This window comes from Pseudonaja textilis, chromosome 1 (assembly GCF_049901715.1).
Source record: "Pseudonaja textilis isolate UNSWEBS1 chromosome 1, rPseTex1.2, whole genome shotgun sequence".
NCBI classification, from domain to species: domain Eukaryota; kingdom Metazoa; phylum Chordata; class Lepidosauria; order Squamata; family Elapidae; genus Pseudonaja; species Pseudonaja textilis.
In genome coordinates, this window is record NC_141990.1 from 166,512,359 (window position 1) to 166,533,352 (window position 20,994).

The 20,994-nt window shown below is 35.6% G+C and overlaps 1 protein-coding gene across 1 annotated transcript in view; it reads left to right on the forward strand.

Moving 5' to 3' along the window:
- The first annotated feature begins 1,464 nt into the window (after positions 1–1,464).
- INO80D (INO80 complex subunit D) overlaps positions 1,465–20,994 on the forward strand; it is a 50,473-nt gene continuing 30,943 nt past the window's right edge. The window contains exons 1-3 of the mRNA XM_026707844.2: positions 1,465–1,792; positions 19,013–19,108; positions 19,200–19,446. Of these exons, the coding sequence (XP_026563629.1) occupies positions 19,229–19,446 (218 nt within the window). The 5' untranslated portion in view covers positions 1,465–1,792; positions 19,013–19,108; positions 19,200–19,228. The remainder of the gene's footprint in view (positions 1,793–19,012; positions 19,109–19,199; positions 19,447–20,994) is intronic.

Below are 20,994 nucleotides of genomic sequence, written 5' to 3' on the forward strand. Positions count from 1 at the left end.
TGTAGAATATAATAAATTGTAATAGAAAAAATATAAATTTACAGATTCTAGGTTCCCTCCTGTAAAATGCTTCAATTATGTATAATACAAAGATAACCAGAATGGTCCAATTTAGCTTCAATCTGGCCATTCTGCAATTCTAAGTTATTTACTTAGGAAGTAGACTGGCACTTCTAAAGATCAAAGATAGCACACTATCAAGGAAGGCAACAAACTGCTGCTAAATATCCAGTACTGAAGGTATTGCCAAGATAAGCAGATAACATTGCAAACAGTTCGGAAAAAATATTTAATACTAGATTCACTCTGCTATGTATAGAGTAGCAATCTGAAAATACATGTAAAGTACATGCACAATGGTTCATAGAAATTAACAGAAATTAATTATAGATTATGATTGCAGGGCCCAAATCAAAGAAACCGAGACATTCTGAAACATTAATTCAGGACTGATCTAACATAAGTTAAAACATACATTTAGTTAAACGTTAGGAAGATAATAGAATTTTTAACTATACAATTAATGTAAAATTCAATGAGCCATTTTCTAGGTATTTCATATTATATAAGATTATAAATTTTCTGTTTCCTTGTTCAATTTAGCCTTTACAGTATCTTTTACAAATTCATCAATTATTACAGAGCCAACCTCCTATTGGGTCAAGTTTTTTCCTCTCAAAAATAGAAAGGTAATAACTTTCTCAACTATGAAAAACACCCAATTTTGTACTTCAGTCAAAACACAATCCAAATAAAGAAATTTATACAAGGGTTAACATTCTGATAAACAGTCTATTAAATGTCCAACTCCATCCTTAGAAGTTTTTAGAATCAATTTGATTTACCCCTTACACTACTTAGAAATGCAATAACCTGGGAAAAACATATATATTGCATTTACTAATATTTTATTTTTTTAATCCTTGGTTTCCTAAAAACCTATTTTTTCACCAAAAGTTTAATTCCTTTAGCTTACCTTGAGCAAAAAAGATCGTTTTGTCAAAATCATCCAATATCAATTTTAGCTTTGTTATACATTAATCATTCCATAAGATTTCAAATTTTCAGAATTATATCTCACATAGTTTTTACTCACACATTCGACTTCATCGCAGAAAAAAAATCACACATAGCCCTGTTTTTATTTTAAAATAATACATGAACAAAAACTTGAGAATTTTAGAATGAAATTATTTCATTCTAAGTTGCATTTCAGCTTCAAATGAAAATTGTTCCACAAATCATACCCTCCCGCCCTGTATCTCTCTAAAAAAAGTATTTTTGATACATCACACTTCATAAAAACGCGCTGTACTTTTCTCCCTTTTTCCTCTTCTTCCTCCTCCACCTTCTTTCTCTCTATACTACCTCCAAGATGGTAGGAAAGTTGTTGTTTTGGAGGGCAGAGAAGCCGCTCTCTGGTGTTATGTCCTCTCAGTGCCTGTAGTGGTGCTGTAGGAGGCTGCTCAGCTCTCTTCTTGAGCAGCCCCAACAGCCCTGCCTTCTTTGCTGGAGAATATATTCAGGGATTCCCCTTAATAATCACCTACCCTCTGAGCACTTTGTAGTTTTAAAATAATAAAGAGCTCCCGTTCAAAGCTTTCGTCTTTTCTAAAAGCAGGAATCTTTCTCCTCAGAGCCAGGGGGGCAGCAACAGCAGCAGCTCCTCAGCGCTGAAGCAGCTCCGAGCCCATTCCCCGGTCCCTCTGCTGGGGAGGAAACTCTGGTCTGTCAGCCCAACAGAGGGAAAGGGGGGAGAGGAGAGAGGAGAGAAAAAAAAGCAGCTGGAAAGGTAAGCCAGGCCCGGCCTCCATCCTCGGGCTCACGTAGAGCAGCAGGCGGCGCTCCGTCCGCAGGGCGGGCGGCCGAGCGGGATACGCGAGGCCGGGGATTCGAAGGGGCGCTCTAGGCCTCGAGGGGGACTGGTGGGATTTTGGAAGCCGCGGGGTGCCGCGAAAGGAAAAAGGGGGGGCGAGGTGGCCTCTCACTCGAAATGGTGGGGAAGAGGCTCTGGGTCGGGCCGTCTTACGGGGATCGTGGGTGCTGGACCCAGGGCAGGCCTGTGAGTTCCCCGCCCCCGCAGGGTCCAGCTCCGGCGTCCGGCGGGCCAAAATAGCCAAGATTAATGCGGGTTCAGTCGAAATCCTCCTGACTCCACGTTGCTTTGGGGTTCGGGGTGGCGCTTAAGCCCGGGAGTGCCGGCTAAGGCCCTGAGCTGGCCGTTGACGGACGGACGGGCCGTGCGGGTGGGGGGCGGCAGCGGAGACCCCGGGGCAAGGAAGGCGAGGAAGGGGATTTCGCCGGTGATTATTGAGATAAAATATCACGATGGACACTATTTTGGCCGTGTCTCCCGCGTCCTGTTTCTACCGCGGGTGGGTGAGCCCCGGCAAGGTTCGGGGAGCGCGTCTTCTTGGGCCCCCGCCGCCGGCCTTTAAAGTTTAATTTGAGGCATCGCAGCCTTCGATATTCTTCGAAATCCACGATCCTTTTCCTCCCGAGTTTTAAATTCAACCTCATTTGGAAATAAGTGTAGGAATACTCTGCGTCCCTTGCTAAATTGCAGAGGGGTCTTCTCCGCCTTCTCCACGCCCTATAGCCCACTCCGTCGCCTCTCCTTAGAAAGTCTTAAGGTTAATTCTCATTTAAACTTCGGCTCTTGGAAACTTTCCGAAATTCCACCAGCACCCGTGAATCAATTTAAGGTCCTGGAAAACGGGAGGAAGGGAATTTTGCTGCATGGTTGTTGCAAGGTCCCCTCCAGAAATACTCTTGGAGTGTTTGTTTTAGGACATTGGAGCCTGGGTGGGGAGCGGGTGGACAGGGCTGCTGCCCACCCAGCTTCCTACACTTGGGATTCTGTGCAGGATTACTCGGATATTCCCATTTCGGAAATTCGTAGTTGCTGTCACGCAGAGTCCCGTGTTCATTGAAGGCACCTAGTTTTGTGAATGAGTTGTAGGGCAGCTCATGATCTGTCTCTGGTCTTAAGAGGGTCCGCCAATAACTGTTATGCCAAAGCACTGGGTCCAAAATTTCTTCCATGAGGCACGTGTGGAAAGGATTGTTGAATTAGTTGTTTGGCCGGTGTTTTGGGGTGGGGGTGGGGGTTGGGGCCAGACGCTCGAGAAAGTTGGAAGAACTGATCATTCAGATTAGTTTCAAAAGTGAATCTGCCATTGAGTCTGGATAGTTGAGAGAGGTTACCTAGACAAAATTCACAGGACTTTCACAGAAAATTCTCATAGAAATAATTACCATGTTTCTGGACCAGTTTTAGGAAAAGTTCCTTAAATTAGTCCATCTAATCTAAACTAATTTAGGCGAGGTCTTGGTGAAGATGCAAATAATTATTGATACAACTCTGTCAGTCCAAGAGAACTTTGGGCTTCTGTTTCTCAAATTGTAGCTTTTCAAACCATATATGAATCAATTTCTGAAACTGAGTTGCATCTGAATCTGCTTTTTGTTGAAAAAGATAATTTATTAAGCAAGTGCTTACAGTTTATTAATATATCATGGCCAAATTTGCATGATTCCTAGATGAATGTAGCGTATTTCTTTTCTGGCAGAAATCTAAATTCAATTGCAAACCACTCATATAAATTTTCTTTTATTAAACATGTACAGAGTTGCATCTCAGCATGGGATGCCAACATTTAAAGTATTTTTTTATAAAATAGAATAGCAATTTTGTCACACCTTAAAATAGTAGACTGTAATTGTAGCTTAGATCTTTTGAACCTATTTCATGATGAGAGGATTTTATTAAAAATTCTTGAACTGCAGAAAAGTGAGCTGAAGTCAAGATCTAATCTATACTTTCCTAAAATTAAGTTTATTTAAAGCAACACTTTTAACTGACAAGAAGTATTATTTTGTTACAATTTTTGGTCATTTATGATGACTGACATGTTCTTTTCAGAAAAGATTTCTGGTTCAAGGACTTAACAGTCTTTCAACCTGTTCTATTACTTAAGCTTAAATATTGTAATATTTAGTATTTATTACAGAATATTACAGAATTTATTACTGTATGTATTATCAGTTTTCCCCATTTCTACTTTGTAGTGAATATGTTCATAATTTTGTTCCAAATTCAAGAAAATGCATTGAATAAAACAACTGTCTTATTCCTCTGACCCTCATCATTTTATACTGTTGCAATTCTATTCTCAGCCTCCATGTGGAATGAGTAGCAATGTGTGTAGCTGATCAATAAGGGGATGCAAAAACTGGCCTCAGCTAGCACCTTAACCCCATATTCAGTTTTTGCTGCACTTTAACTAATTTCTCAGACCACCTAAAGGTCAGTTGCAAAGAAAACTCTTCTGTTGTAGTGTGAGGCTCATAAGGTGGCATAGGGAGATGGCAGAGGGGAATAGCTCAGTATAGAGTGGGATGAAGCAAGAGGTTTTCCCTGCTACCAGGCTTCAGCACTACAATTGCAAGACGGTATTGGCATCAGAGCCAGGAATTAATTGGCTTCCCTGCTCAATTGTGAGAATGGTATGTAATCATGCAGATGTACCAGTGACCTGTATGGAAAGATATTTAGAATCATATTTAGATGAAGTTATTAGATTCACAAAACTGAAAATGCTCAGAATGTAACCCAGATTTAGCAACTCATGTAATTGCAATTGAGCAGTTCCTTGAAACAAGGCAACCATGTAACAATGCTAAGTATAATCCTAGTAGCATTGTCAGGACTCTGTCCTAATACAAAATTGTTAAATAAAGTTCATTAACTAAAACCTAGATTTTTTTCTTAAATGGAGTTTTCTATTATATTGCTCTGCTAATCCATCTGATTACAAGAGAATTAAGATCAATTATGAACACTTTCATTATTTATATATTTGTGACCTCAGGTGAATATGATTTAATATTCCCATGTAGGTGCTTGTATTTAACTTCAACATCTGCCTGTATCAGGAGAATTTTTTTTTTATCAAACATCTACTCATAATAAGAACTTCATGGCTCAGAAATAATAATGCATTTATTTCATGATTGTGACTGGTCCTGCACTTGGCATATGTGGATGAAGGATGGCGGGGGCGGGTAGTCTGAGTTGGTAGATTATTATTCTCCTAAAGTCCAGAAATCCATGCATTAAAATTGCAGTACAAGAATTTTAAGACAAAATGCTTTTTTCATTAATAGGACAATTTTAGAAGAAGGAATATGTTTCATTGATAAAACATAATTCTGATAACATGGAGAAAAAATCTATCATATCCTTCCTTATGTGGGTGGAGTCTAAATATTTTGGTACTAAAACTATCATTTTTAGAAATATGGAATTGTGCCAGTCTAGATTCTGTATTTTATTTTTTTAATACCTTGCAATGTTCAAATATAGAATTCTAGATGAAAGTGGGAAAAAAAATCTTGCCTGGACTAAATTAACATCTTTCTGATATGTGGGTGTTAGTATTAAGAGCAAGACGATATGAATCATTTTCATTCTGATCCTAAATTCATGTGAAAATAACTTGTACAAGTTTCAGTGGAACCTATTCTAGCTGCACATCCAAGACTGGGAGTGAACCACATTAAACATCCTTCTGAGTAAACTTACCTGGGGTTGAGTTGCAAACTTGCATATAAAATCAATTTAAGTGATTTAATATCTATGTAGAAGAGAGAGTTTTAATTACAGTATTGTCTTAATAGATGTTTTTGAAACTCTCTCCTATGTGCCCAAAAATGAAAGAAAAGCAATTTCCAATTTATATGTATGAGCTCTTGTTATAGATTATACAAAGAAAACTTTTATATAGGAGATAACTGCTATGTAGAGGTACATGGTAATGATATGATAAAAATCTTCATTAAATTAATAGTCATTAAATTAATAATCATTGACACTATGTGATTTTTAATATTAATCTTTGTGATGTGAGATGTATAATAAGACTTATCTTTGTACTGTAACTTTATTGATGTAAAATGTCTGGTTGCCATCCTATGCGTATTTATTAGTGAGGATTATTGATTTCAGTGAAACTTGATTCTTAGTAAATATGGTTAGAAGCAAGTTGCCAGAAACATATTGTAGCATTTCTTGTCGTATGATAAAATCTAATATTATATAAGGAAAAGCTAAAACATTTTCTTACTTCTTGTATTCTTCATATTACCTTAAAAAAGCAACAACTTTATAGTGCTAACAGAAACATTGTCTTTCCAGTGGGAAAACTGGACTGGATTTTACTATATCTTAATTGTTAGCTTATAAGCAACCCAATTACATGTGACCTGTTACTCTGATAGTTGTACTAATTGTATTCAAATAAATGTCCTAGAAAAATTGATATTTGTGAAGGTGGCAAACGGTAGATTCAACCACTTTCCAGATTCAGAGCCAAAATGAGGTAATTCAGAGCAACATCCTGAGATCCTATCAAGCTGTCAGCCTTAACAAGGCTCTGGTCTTAGTTTGTTCTTCTGGAGTTTTGTGGCACTTCAAATGCTATGACAGCTTCACCAAAATAAATTAAAGCTCAGTATTTACACTTTCAGGTTGCTTATTAAACTTATTTTAGAAGAATATCACTCAAAGATCTATGCACCAAATTATGTAAAATCTTAATTTTTTTCTTACAACTTTTCATTTGGAAATTTTATTCTAGTGTGACCTCTTGCCTTAACAAGGATAAATGTTTATAACCACTGAAGTTTTCTGCTAAAGGGTGAAGGTCTGTTTTTCTGAATCTGGATATAGGCTTTGATCCTTCTCAACTTACTTTTGGAATTGCAGAACTTGGCTCAGACAGATTGATTCTGAATTTCTGGGTAGTCTCTGCACACTAAAGTTTGTTTGTTTGTTTGTTTATGTGCCATTCCATTTCTGAAGGTTCTGAGCAGCTTGAAATAGTTAATGAAAAAACAAAGTTAAAAATAGCAAAAAAGTAATATTAATAATAACCCCACAAGGAATACTGCAACATTAAATCAAGAATAATGGCATGCTTCATAGATTTGTCCTGGGGGTGGGCAGCCTGCAGACCTCAGACCAGAACCAGATCCCAGTCATTATTTTGTAACCCTCCCACAAGACCCGAATTCTTCAGAGACAATTTTTTTTGCTATTTTTTTTTATAAAGCACCACAGCCATACAATTCCTTTAATTTGCCCTAAATTCTAAAAAGTTGCTCACCTGTATCAATGTTGTGGCACAATTGGTCTTTGGAGGCCTAAAAGTACAGTTTAATGTGTAATTCTATTTTTTAAAAAAGTATAAATCACAATTGAAAAAAGGGCTCTGGTTTTATAGGAAAGATAACCTCTAAAAATAATCCTTTTTCAAAAGGATCTTCAAATCACCTCTTTACTTGTTTATTTGTATTATAAAGATTCTGCTACAGTTGTGAGCATTTTAGAAACAGCTGACAGAAGATAATTTTGTAACAGTTTTTAGTATAAGAATTGTAACTTTACATATGGGTCAGAAAATGAGAGTATACTATGTTTCATATATTTTGTTAAATGTATTGTTTTGAAATATATGTATTTCAAAAGATAGTAAATGATACATTTTGAAATCAACAGGCTGTTTTCAGTAGAATAGGAAGACATTTGTAGTACACTTGATCCTTCTGAGAGTATTCTCATTCAGAACAGGAGATTTGAAAAAAGTATCCTTTACATTCTTATACATCCTTTATATGCAATACTTTTTAGGAAGAATTAGGTAGTATTTATAGGTGTAATTGGACCTTTTGTGAGATGCCCTGTGCCAAATTTGTATTGAAATAGAGCTGATTGTATAAATAAAATAAATGCAGAATGGTAAAACTAAAGATTCCCATAGTATTATAAATTTTTGATGTGTGATGTCTATGTAAACAGTATTGAGCTATGTAAACAGCTCAATCTATTTCCAAGTGAAAGAAGTTTGTAATCTTAGGATTTTGTGCAGAAAGGAAGGATTTACACCACCCAAAATCACACTACTGTAGCTCAAGACTTGTGGACATCAACTCCCAGAATTCCTACTCCAGTCATGTTAGCTCAGGAATTCTGGGAGTTGAAGTCCACAACTTTTAAACTTGCTAAGTTTGAAGACCCTTGCTGCAGTTGTATGAACAATGGTGGAGATATGAGAGAGTTGAGAAAATGCCTTTCTAAGAGGGAGGTAATGAGAGCAGAGTTTGGAGCCTCTTAACATTTTATTTACTTATTGTTTACGTGATTTATATGGCTGCCATCTCAGTGTGCAGAAATTAACACCAAAGAAACAATTAACAGTTTATAAAACATACATACAACCCCACTCCCCCCAACCAACCAAATCATGAATCAGGAACTGAAAATAAAATTTTTCTCTGTCCTTTCTGAGGTATCTGATATTGGAGATGTCATTAGTAGGGAGTAGATTGGGGATGGATTGGCATTTTTGAATAAGCAGTTCTTATTCATTCCCCAAAAAGCTTCTGGAAGACATAGATAAGAACACCCTTATTTGAAGAAGTTTGGTCTAACTATATCAAAGAAGTTTGTACCTATTGGACAAGAATTGTCTTTGCAATTCTTTTAGTTGATGAGTAGCTAATTGAAATAAGGAAGAAGTGATCCTTACCAAGTGGGCACAATTGTCAGTACAAGTGGAAAAGAGTCAGTTACGTGAGATGGGTGACTGTACAAACTGAATAAGTAAATAAATAACACAGTGCTTCAGAAGGTGTTTCTGTGCTTTAAAGAAGAAACACATGAAGAAAGATTTCACCCATAACTTGTAGAAGAAATTGAAATTAAAAATAGTCAAAATAATAAAATGGACAAAATTGACACTCAGGGAAATGTACAGTATATAAAAAGGCAAGAAACTGAGCTCCTTGAAGCAAGACATTTCTTCTTTTTTTGAAACATCTTTTTTTAAATTTTAACAATAAAGACAACAAATAAAACCATCTTTCAATTTTACAGTGTGTCAGTCGGTGGTGGGATTCAATTTTTTTTACTACCGGTTCTGTGGGCGTGGCTTGGTGGGCATGGCAGGGGAAGGATACTGCAAAATCCCATTCCCTCCCCACCCCACTAACCTGCTTTCCAGCTCCGTTCTCTTGTGCAGGTTAAAAAGAAGACCCAGCCAATCAACTGGGACTCGGGAGGCAGAGAATAGATAGAGACAGGGACAGTCAGAGATGGTATTCCGAACTACTCAAAATTTCCATTACCGGTTCTCCAAACTACTCAAAATTTTCACTACCGGTTCTCCAGAACTGGTCAGAACCTGCTGAATACCACCTCTGGTGTCAGTTGGATAATATATCTTGTGCGCATAATAATATTATTGTACATTTCTTACTTGATTATATTTATAAACCATTCTATGCAACATTTTATATCATATTATTCAATTATTGTATTATTATTTACATTATAATTGTTATCTTTTAGAAGCATATCTCATTCTTGCTAAATTTTAATTCATTCTCTTACTCATTCAAGATTAATCAATTATAGTATATTATTACTATTACCACATATTTCAGTTTCTTATTCTTCTATCTAACCATTCATAAAATAAATCTCAAATCTTATAATACTCTTTTTCCTCCTGTTCTCTAATTGCCATTGTTAATCTCATTTTCACACATTCCATTATTTTCTTAATCGTTTCCTCCTCTGTTGGAATTTTCTCATTTTTCCAATTTTGTGCAAATACAATTCTAGCTGCTGTTAATACATTAATAATAAAATATGCTGTCTCTCTTTTATAATTCACAATAAAATAATTCACAATAAAAATATATCTGGTTTTAAATCTATGTGTTGTTTTACCATTTTTTCCAACCTCGTGTGTATTCTAGTCCAGTATCTTTTAGCTTCAATGCATGTTCACCACATATGGTAATATGATCCAGGTATCTGATGACATTTCCAATATTTCGCCAATTTGTGTTTAAACTTCTTTGCTAATCTTGCTGGCAGTAAGTGCCACCTGTAAAATATCTGATACAAATTCTCTTTATAAGCCACTGACATTGTTAATTTAATTTCTTGTCCATAGTTTCTGCCATTTATCGAAATCTATCCCATATCCAAAAAAATTTCCCCATGCAATCATTGTTTCTTTAACTTGTTCTTCTTCTAATTTCACTCCCAATAAATAACCATATAATGTTTTAATTATCCTCTCTCCAGTGCCTACATTGATTTTGTCTAGTTCAGTCAGTTCTTTATAAAACCCATCCATCTTACTATCTTTTTCATATCTTGAATATGAATATGAGTATTTGCAAATATGAATACCAATCTATATATATCCCTTGTTCATCTAATCTTGCTTTGTTTTGAGTTCACCCTTTTCATTTAAAATTTCCTCATATCTAATAGTATATTCCATTTTAAAAACATTTGGATATGCAAATGTCTCTATTGTTGATAACCAGACTGGTACTCCCTTATTTTCTCCCATATTATTAATAAAGCGTCCCTGATATAATATCTCCAGAAATATCCATGTGCCTTACTTTTACTATACCATAAAAATGCATGCCACCCCAATTGCAAATCATGACTTTCCAATGTTAACAGTCTAACATTTTTTAATACAATCCATTCTTTTATCCATAACAATATTATTGCTTGATAATATAATTCCCAATTGGGTAACCCAAAACCTCCTCTCATTCTTGTGTCTTGCAACAATTTTATCTTAATTCTTGTCTTCTTTCCTTGCCAAATTTTCAGCATCATTTTATTTAAGTCCTCAAAATATTTTGTCTTCAATTTTATTGGAATCGTGTGGAATAAATATAGTATTTTTGGCAATACGTTCATGAGTCTCCCTGTTAAGGATAGTTGTAAGCTTTCCCATTTTTCCAAATCTGTCGCTATTTGTTGTTTCAGTCTGTAATAATTATCCTCTTTAAGAGTTCCACATTTTGCTGTCATTTGTATCCCTAAATATTTCACTTTCCTTTTGTGATCTGGATATTTAATCTGTCCATTAGTATTTTATTTTGTTTTTCTCTCGTATTCACTAGAATCTTAGTTTTTTCCTTATTTATTTTCAGTCCTGCAACCTCTCCACATTCCTCTATTTTTTCTGTTAACTTAGGGCTTGTTTCCAACGATTCTTCCAGTATAAAAACCAGATCATCTGCAAATGCTTGTAGTTTATACTCCTCCTTTTTTATTTTCATTCCCTTTATTTCTTCATTTTTCCTAATATTTATGTTCAATACTTCCAAGGTTAATACAAATAATAGTGGCAACAGCGGACATCCTTGTCTAGTTCCTTTTTTGGATATTAATATTATCTGTCAAAAATTTATCATTACTCATGCTATTGTATATCACCTCAATTGCTTTAATGAATCTATCTCCAAATCCCATCTCCTCTAATTGCGGAAGCATAAATTGTCAATTAACATTGTCAAAAGCTTTCTGTGCATCTAAAAACCAATGCCATTTGTTTCTCTGAATGAGCTTCATAGTATTCCAATGTGTTCAATATTATCCTCATATTATTTTTTATTTCTCTCTTAGGTAAGAATCCCTTTTGATCTGAGTGTATAAAGTGGTTCAAATATCTTTTAAGTATTTCTGCTATTATTGAAGCAAATATTTTATAGTCAGCATTTAACAGGGATGTTGGTCTATAATTTTTAATTTGTTGTACGTCAGTGTCTTCCTTTGGTATGAGTAAAACAAATGCCTCTGTCCATGAATCAGGAACTTTGTTTTTTGTCAATACTTCATTCATTACTTCAAGCATTATAGTACAAATTGGTTCCTGTAATGTCTTGTAAAATTCTGCTGGTAGCCCATCTGGGCCCGGGGCTATTCCAATATTTTGCCTGTTCATTGCTTCTGTCAATTCCATCATCATTATTCTCTCTTATAACATTATCTTAGTTTCGTCAGGTATTTTTTGTAATTCTGCCTCTCTCAAGTATTGCTGAATTTTTCCTTCTACAACTGTCTCTTGCTCATATAATTTCTCATAGTATTTCTGCACTATTTTTTCTTATCTTCACTTCCATAACGTTCCGCTTTCATTGGTTAATTGTGCTATTCTTTTCAATTCTCTGTTTTTTGAATTTGTATGCTAACCATCTGCCTGGCTTATTGGCATTTTCAAAAAAGTTCTGTTTTAGCTCTCCTAATTTTTTGTGCCAATTCTTCTTTTTCTTTTTGTAAAAGGTTTATTGGGTTTTTACAAAACGTAATAACAAATAAAACATCTTTTTTGGGGAACAGCATGATTCCAGGTTATCACATCTCCAAACAGACATAATCTCAATTACATATCCATCTTATATATTCAGTTTCATATCTTATCACCATTTTATAAAATTCTCCATAATTTTTATCTTCCCTTACTTTCCTTAACCTTCTTTTATAATTATTTCTTTCTAATTCAATTACATTTCTTTTCCTAAATTTCTATATCTTTCTATTCATTATACTTGTACTTTTGTCTGTCCTGTTTACAATTTCATATATTATTTTCCATCATCATCCCAAAAGAGAGAGGAAAAAGATAATTCCCTCCCCTTCCAGGCATTAAAAAGTAAGATTCCCCCTATAATTGCCAAATAGAGTGTGGCACCTTTAAATCTTATAATTATTGTCATTTCAAATCTCATTAAGCATTTTAATTTATACATTATACAATTATAACATTCAGTTTCTAATATCTATTTTATATCATATAGCTCTCATCAACCGAATTCCACTTGGTACTTTCCCGCAGAAATACACACAAGATTCTAAAAAAATAGAGAAAAATATATATAAAAATAGTAAACAAAATAGTTATTCTATTCAAATTCACCCTAACAAATGGTATTGATTTCATAATAAATCTTTCACATTTCTTTTCAATTGTGTTTTATAAGTCTTTAAGAACAATTAAAATATTTCCATTCCTTCTTCTTATTTCAGCTTCTTTTACCTTTATTCCCTTTCTCTCGTTATTACATTTAATTATTAGTAAGCATACCATTACATAACAATACCAGTTTTACCTAGTAATTTAATCACCTGTTTCATTTCTAGCTCATTACTATTTCTACTATAGCAACACTATCTTTTGTACCCTTGCAGAATTCTCACTTTTGATTTGATTTAACCATTATCTCTGTGTCTTTTAAATAAGCTAATACTTTTAATCCTTGTACATTTCCCGTTTCTTTATTTCCTGTTTTTGTCCCTTATAACTTCTTTTCCTTTTTATCTTTCCCCCCTTTTTCTCACCCCCCTTTTTGTCCACCCTCTTTCTAATTCTCCCTTCTGTAATTCACTTTTCTGTTTCTTCTTACTGTTGTGTTTATTTTTCAAACTATTCTTTTTTTTTAATTGTTTCCTCAAATCTTAAATTTTTAACTCCTTTTCCCCTTTTTTCCATTTTACCCCACATTGCATTATTTGACCATTAAAGATGGCTTCTTCTTTGTCCGACCCTTCTTCTTGCTCTTCAAGCAAATCTTCTTTTATGGATAATACCCTTAATACTTTTGATTCCAGGGTATCTTGGTTAGATGTTGTCTCTGCTTAGCCCGGTCTGTCAAGCTCTCCCTTTTGTCTTCTTCCTGCTCAATTTGTCCGGTCGGGTTCTTCTTTGAGGTGGCCATTTCTGACCACCGCTGCAACTGCCTTCGGGAAAGGGAGTAATGACCAGCCAAAGAGGAAAGATGTGGCTCCCCTCAACTCAGCTAGCAGTCTCCCCCTTCTTCGCCACCTCTACGTGGTGGCTTCAGCCCCAAATCCAAAGGATCGGGGCACTCCAGCGGCGAGCACGGATTGAAACCATGCATGATCGCGGATTTCAGTCCATCGCCGAAGAAGCCCAAACTGGAAGTCTGCCAATTCTTCTTTTTCCATTAATCCCATTTTATGTTTGATTATATCCATTTGATTTTTATGCTGTGGGTTCCATTGTAATTCCTTTTCCAATTTCTTATAGTCTTCTTCTAAAATCTGTTGTGTTTGTCTTTTTTAATATTCCTTCTTCTTGTATAAGTTATAGTCATGCCTCTGGCATAGGCCTTCATAGTATCCCATACATTTTGTAGTGAAGTTTCCTCCTTTTTATTTTTATTTTTAAAAGAGAGTCAATTCTTTCCCCATGTTATTAATGAATTCTTTTTCTTTCAGGATTGAATTATTCAAAGTCCATCTTGATCTTTTCCTTTGACCCTTCCATTTGACCCATATTGGATTATGGTCCATCCAAGTACTTGTTTCAATATTAACTTCTTGTATGTTTGAGATCAAATCAGTTGACATCCAAATCATATCTATTCTTGACCATGATAAATGTCTATTGGAGTAAAATGTATATTGTCTATTCTTACTGTTCAGTTCTCTCCATATATCTTTAATGCTCAATTCCTCAGCCATCTGAAAGAAAGATTTCAGCAATATCTTTCTATTTTTTTTAATTCACTTTCTGTGTTTTATAGTTCAATCCTGTGTCTACAATAGCATTAAAATCTCCAAGAATGCATATCTTGTTGTATTCCAATTCAGTTATATTATTATGTAATTTCTTGTAGAATTCATCTAAAGCAAGAAATTTCTAATTATACTTTGGAATCAGAAAATGAGATTGAATAGAACAGATTTGATTCTCATAATTTCTTTTTAGTTTATCCCGTGTGTGTGTGTATGTGTTTTCGTAGATTTTCACGGGTACAGGTATGTAGGTCTAGATGTGTTCGGGTCTTTTCCCATGTAAGATTAAGAGTATCTTGGCGACGTTTCGGCGGGGTCCCACTCGCCATCCTCAGGCTGGTGCTTTTGGCTCTGTGCCAGTGCAAGCAGTGTGTGATCGGAGCTGCCGTCTCTCTATAAATATTGGTGGTGGGGGATGGTGTGCTGGGCTGGTTGGCTCCAATCACACAAGCAGTGTGTGATCGGAGCTGCTGTCTCTCTATTAATATTGGTGGTGGGGGCTGGTTGGCTGCACTGCTGCCTCTTGATTGGTTGATGGAGTTGATGTTGGTATAATGGGCTGTGTGATAGCCTTGTGAGTTTTGTTGTGGAGATATCCTGGATCTTGTGCTGTAATCTCTGGGTCGTTTGTTTTGTAGTGATCTTTTTTCCATTAGCCTCTCGTGTTTTCTTTTTAAGCAAATTTTATTGATTTTAAAAACAACCAAACAAAACAAAACATCATTAGACATTGAAAACATAAAACCTCTTTCCATTATAAATCTTTACAAGGCAGGTAACACATTATTTTATATCACATACTTGTAATTTATCCCATTTCCATGTAGACACGTAAATTCCCTTTAACAAATTTCACATTATTTCTCTTTACTCTTATTCAGTCACATTTCTTTTCTAATTTATCTGCTATTCAATCATCACATTTATATTTTCCTCTGGCTTGTTTACAGTTGTTCTCATCTGGTCTTCCTCCGAGATTTTATTAATTCTCAATTAAACACACACACATAAAACAGAAAAACATAAAACTTTCTTTTAGAAAGTAACTTGGCTCCAGATTACCTCTTTTTGTATGGACTTCAATTAAATTCATGCTCTTCTTATATACCATTACCTATCTTGTTTACCATTCTGTATCTGCTATATAACTCCTCTCCACTCTTCTTAATTCTATTTTATATATTTCATCTTGCTTTAAAACAATATTTTTATATCTTTTGTCCATTTTTCCATTTACATCTATCTCATTCCCAATATAAAAAAGGATAATTTCCCCTGAAATCACTAATCAGAATATGATGCCTTTCTATCATTCCCCTAAATTGAAGTTTGAAATAACACCTAAATCCCAATCTGATTCTGCTTAGTACATTCTACTATTTCAAAAACAAATACTACAATAATAAGTCTATAATAATCAACACTTTGGCCCATTAAACTCTATATTTAAACTAATATTTTAAACATTCCCTTTAATATTTTATTAAAACTTAAAATCATTCATTATTAAACATTTTAACATTGTACCTTAATATTTTAATCTTTTATTAAATCTTAAAGAGTTCTAGTTATTTATTTGTAATACAAATACAACTGCTACAATACTATCATATGTACTTTGTAGAATCCCCCCTTTTTTTAAAAGAAAACCATACATTACCCTTTGTCCCTAAAATTTTTTTTCTTTTTCCGATCTTGTTTTATACCTTTGTAACTTTTTTCCCCCTTTTCCCTTTCTTTCTTGGCCCACCTAGGCTTTTTACCCGCTCCTCTCCAAACCTCTGCCTTCTTGGCTTCCCCTTTCTGTTGCATTTCTCTTTCCTTTTGCTTTCTGGCATTATATTGTTTTTGCATCTTATTTTTCTCTTTCATAAATTTTTTTTATTTCTTAAGTCCTTCCTTTTCCCTCCTCTCTTTCTCCTTTCTTTCTTAGTCACACCATTTAGTTCATTAAAAATGGCTTCTTCTTCCTCCGCTTCTTCCAACTGTTGTTTAATTTGCTGACACATAGCAAGCGCCATATCTAGAAAACAGAGGGCTTCTCCCATAGCGTCCTTGCCGCCTTTCCTTATTTTTAGATATTGTTTTTTTAGTTCATCGAGAGATAGAATCATTATAAACTTTTTCTTCTTCTTTTTCTGTATCCTCTTCTTGTTATTAAGCCAATCAAATATTTCCAAACTTAAAACAATTCCCCAAAGTCCCAAAATCCCAAAGTCATCAAATAGTCCAGGCAAAGCACAAACTTCTTCCTTTTACAGTTTCTTTTCCAGGGGTAAAGTCAGTTAGGGGAAAAAAAACCCCAGTCTGTATTTTAAATCTTTTTTACAGTTAGCTTCTAATCTCTTTATCTTCAAAGCATCTCCTCCAACAAAGTCTTAAAATAATTTTTTTTTCCAAGCCTCTCCCTTCCCACTTGTAACAAAGGGCTTTAAGTTTTTACCTTCTATTAGAAAACAGATTTTCCATGTCCATTTGTTAGTTCCATAAGGGAGGGAGAGTAACTTTCCCTTTTCAATACTTTCCTTCGCCGCTGAAAACCTCTATTGGGAACATTGTAGTGTCCAAAAAAAAAAAAAGTAATTTTCCAGGTATTAGATATGTCCTTAAAGACCCGGTTCAGCCAAGAAAAAACTTTCATTTTAAAACTTCCTTCTTCTTCCTCCTGCGCATTCTTAATCCAGTTGCCAGCTTCTTCGTGGCGGCCATTAAGACCGCCGCTCCACCGCCTTGAGAAAAGGGGGTTATTGCCGGCTGGGGAGGGGGTCTGCGATACTCCTCAACCCCTTTCCGGATCCCCCCTATCTTCAGCTACCCCAACAGGGCAGCCTTATCCTCCAGATCTGTCAGGATCGGAGGCACCAAGACGGCTAGCACAGCAGGGATCGCAGAGAGACGCGAATCCCTGCTGTCACCGAAGCCTGGCAAACTGGAAGACCAGCCTCTCGTGTTTTAACGGCTTGGGTAATGGGTTGTGTGATGGGCTTGCGAGTTCTTTTGTTGTGGTATCCTGGGTCCTGTGTTGTAATCTCCTGGGTCTTGTGTTTTGATCTCTTTTCCATTAGCCTCCTGTGTAGTAACGGCTTGGGTATTGGGTTATGTGATGACCTTATGAGATTTTATTGCTGTGGTATCCTTGGTCTTGTGCTGTGATATCCTGGGTCACTTGCTGTGTTGCAACTTCTAGAGTTCTTGTGGTGTAATTTCCTGAGTTTTCTGATGTGATATCCTGAGCGGGTGGCTGTGATGTAGCATTCTGGGTTTTAGTCTGGCTTCGAGTTTGGGGTCTGGGTCTGTGTTCTTGGCATGTGTCAGCTTGTTTGGTTTTGGAGTCAGGGGGTGCGACAGCTGGCGAAGCAGCCGTAGTCTGTTTTCTGGATGGTGGTTGTCCTTCGTTTATAGGATGGGCTTGGGCCTGGATCTGATGAGGGGGATTGGCGGTGGTATCCCGTGTTGTTTTGGGTCTGGTGTTGGTTTTCTTGGCTGGGACTCATTTGTTGGTGAGGGCTAGCTTCCAGATGTCTGGTAGGCGGGAGGTATCATCCCGTCTATTCATGTTATGGGGGTGTTTCTCTATCTCGATGGCTTCCCTGATTATTCTCTTGCTGGAGTGTTCAGTGTTAATATCCGACAATGTGGTTACAGTATACATCTCACCAAACTATCCATGTCTGGTTTATTTATCTGCTCAGATGAACAAATAGCTAATATATACTAACATATGTTTATTGATGTTATTATTTCATAAATCAAAGGTCCTGGTTAAGGTGCAAAGCAAATACGTTTGTTAGCAAACACCTGAAACAACTGCCTAAGTATTATTCAATACTTATGGTATTATTCAATACCATAATTATTCAAAAACTAGCTGCACATTTTTTTTTAAAAAACAAACTTTTTAGAGGTAAAATATATGGTTAAGATATACTCCTTTGCCCTGTGTTTCAAAATTCACTAGTAAATTTAGTTGAGTCACCATGGGCAAATAGGCGGCGATATAAATTCAATAAATAAATAAATAAAATACTTGTGTATTTTATATTTGATTTCAAGCAGAAATACATATATTGATTCCCCAAAAGAGGAAATGAAAATCATTTAGCGCTAAGAAGAGGTACTTAACAAACAGTTGATCCATTGCCCCTTGTTCCATTTATTATCCAATGAAAGTAGTTATTATTTAAACAAACATTTCTGGAAATCTATATGCTGTACACTAATTTGCATATGATGCAATCTTTAAGATGGGGATCTGTGGTTAAAGGGCTGAAGTTCAAGGAATCTAAGAGTTGTGGTGCAGATGGAACTAAGAACCCAAGTACATTTGCCGATAATTAAATGGAAGGATTCAGTGAAACAAGCTGTCCTTGGGACATTCATGTTATCTGCAGTATATTTTGCATGTAAAGATTTAGATAACTATTCTCTGATTATTGGCCAGGCTAATTGCGTCTTGGGAATTAGAGACCAAAACATTTTGGCAAGTTTCAAGGTACCTACATCTGAATACAGTTAAGTTTTATGCCATAACCAGTGTAACTCTCTCAAACGTATTCTTTAATATATTTTTCCTGTGATGTTTTTTCTTAGACAATCTATTTCATCCTGACTCATCATCATTCCAAGATAGTGGCATCTCTGAGGTTCTCTGCTAATGTTAACATGGTACAGAAGATTTAAAATTAGGTAAGTCCTGATGTTCATATAGATTAACATCAATATGCGTCAGCAGCTTCTCCTTGTACATTTTAATGTTTTTGTTGGTGTTTTCTTTCAGCTGATGTTCACAAGAAAAAGAGTCACGTGATGTATGAAGGCAAACATATACACTTTTCTGAGGTTGACAATAAGCCGTTGTGCTCCTACAGCCCCAAACTGTGTAAGCAGAGGCGATTAAATGGCTACGCCTTCTGTATCAGGCATGTCCTGGAGGATAAGACTGCCCCTTTCAAGCAATGTGAATATGTGGCGAAGTACAATAGCCAACGCTGCACCAACCCCATCCCTAAATCTGAGGACCGTAGGTAAGTGATAGCAGCAAAACTAAAACAGAGTATCAACAAAATAAGTAAATAATGGAAGCTATATAAATCTGTGAATGATCAGTGATATTAATGAGAGGCCACTTGTGAAATTGATGAATGTATTTATTTACTTACAGGACATATACGGCCACCTATCTCACAAAGGGACTCTATAGGCAACTTACTATGATCTATAAAACATAGTGGAAAAAAAAGTAAAGGTGTCCTCCTCCACAAGGGTCAGACCAAACATTATCTTAGCTGAAACCCACCCCTCTTCCTATCCCAAAACTTGATTATAACAGCTTCCATTTTAGCTGGAGGAGTAGAATAAGGGGAATCTGTTGGAAAAATAGTTGAATATCACAAAATTACACAATGGTCATCAGAAAGATCTTCTCTATAAACACTCAACCTTTTAAAATATGTATTTCACTGTTTTTTAATAACAAAAATAGAGAAAAACACAAAGTCAGTAAGAAGAACATGAAAAGTGCTATAACATGAAAGTGAAATATTGCAAAAAATAATGTCATAATAAACAGAATTCTACATATATTTGTCTAATGCAGATATTATTCAGGATATATTTCTGATACATTTATACAACTATCTTTTTTAATCTACTGTATTTTGTACAAATCAGTCCCATATTTCATTATACTTATTGATACATAGTCTGTGTCTAGGCAGTCTGCTAATAAGTGGCAAGTACAATCAGGTCTTCAATCATTAAGAAAAATGAGCCATGAATTTCTCTTCCCAATGCTGTAATTTCAGTCTTTGGGCCCATTTATATTCCCCGATTGTCAAATTCCAAGTATTAGGTATGTAGTTTAAGAGAATAGTATCCTCTGAGTTTTTTAGGTTTTGTTTCACAATCATATTTATGTAATCCCCTACTTTCTCCCTAAACTTGGTAAGTATAGGATACTGTAAAACATGTTTTAAAGAAGCTTATCTCCAACAAAGCACTGTTTTTGACAGTCCTTTTCTTTATAAATACTAGTGGAGTCTGATCAATTATAGAACAGAATAGAATAACAGAGTTGGAAGGGATCTTGGAGGTCTTCTAGTCCAACCCCCTGCCTACACTACTTCAGACAAATTGTTATCTAACATATTTTTAAAGGCTTCTTAGGAAATTTAAAATGGTGGGAGGCTGCAACCCAGTATTTTTCTTTTGCAGCCTTTTTCTGAATGGGCAAGTTCCCTATGACTGTCATTTTATGAGTATAAATACAATGTGCTATAATATTTTTAAGAGTACCTATATGGCTTCTTGGACTTTTGCTTCTGTTATATTTTTCTGTTATATGAACCATTCATTTTTCCTGTTTTAAAAGTTATTTGCTTATCTAGTGGCTTGTTAGTTGTTAGTTCTCCAGTATGCTGACGAGAGAATCCAAAGATTGGGTTAACTCCGCCTTTCTGCCCAGAGACGGAGTCCTTTTTGTAGCCATGCCTCTGTTGACTGTGTCACAGTTTTGACTCTTAGCCCCAGAGTTTCTGCAAGAGCATTTAGCAAGAGCTCCACAGAGCAAAAAT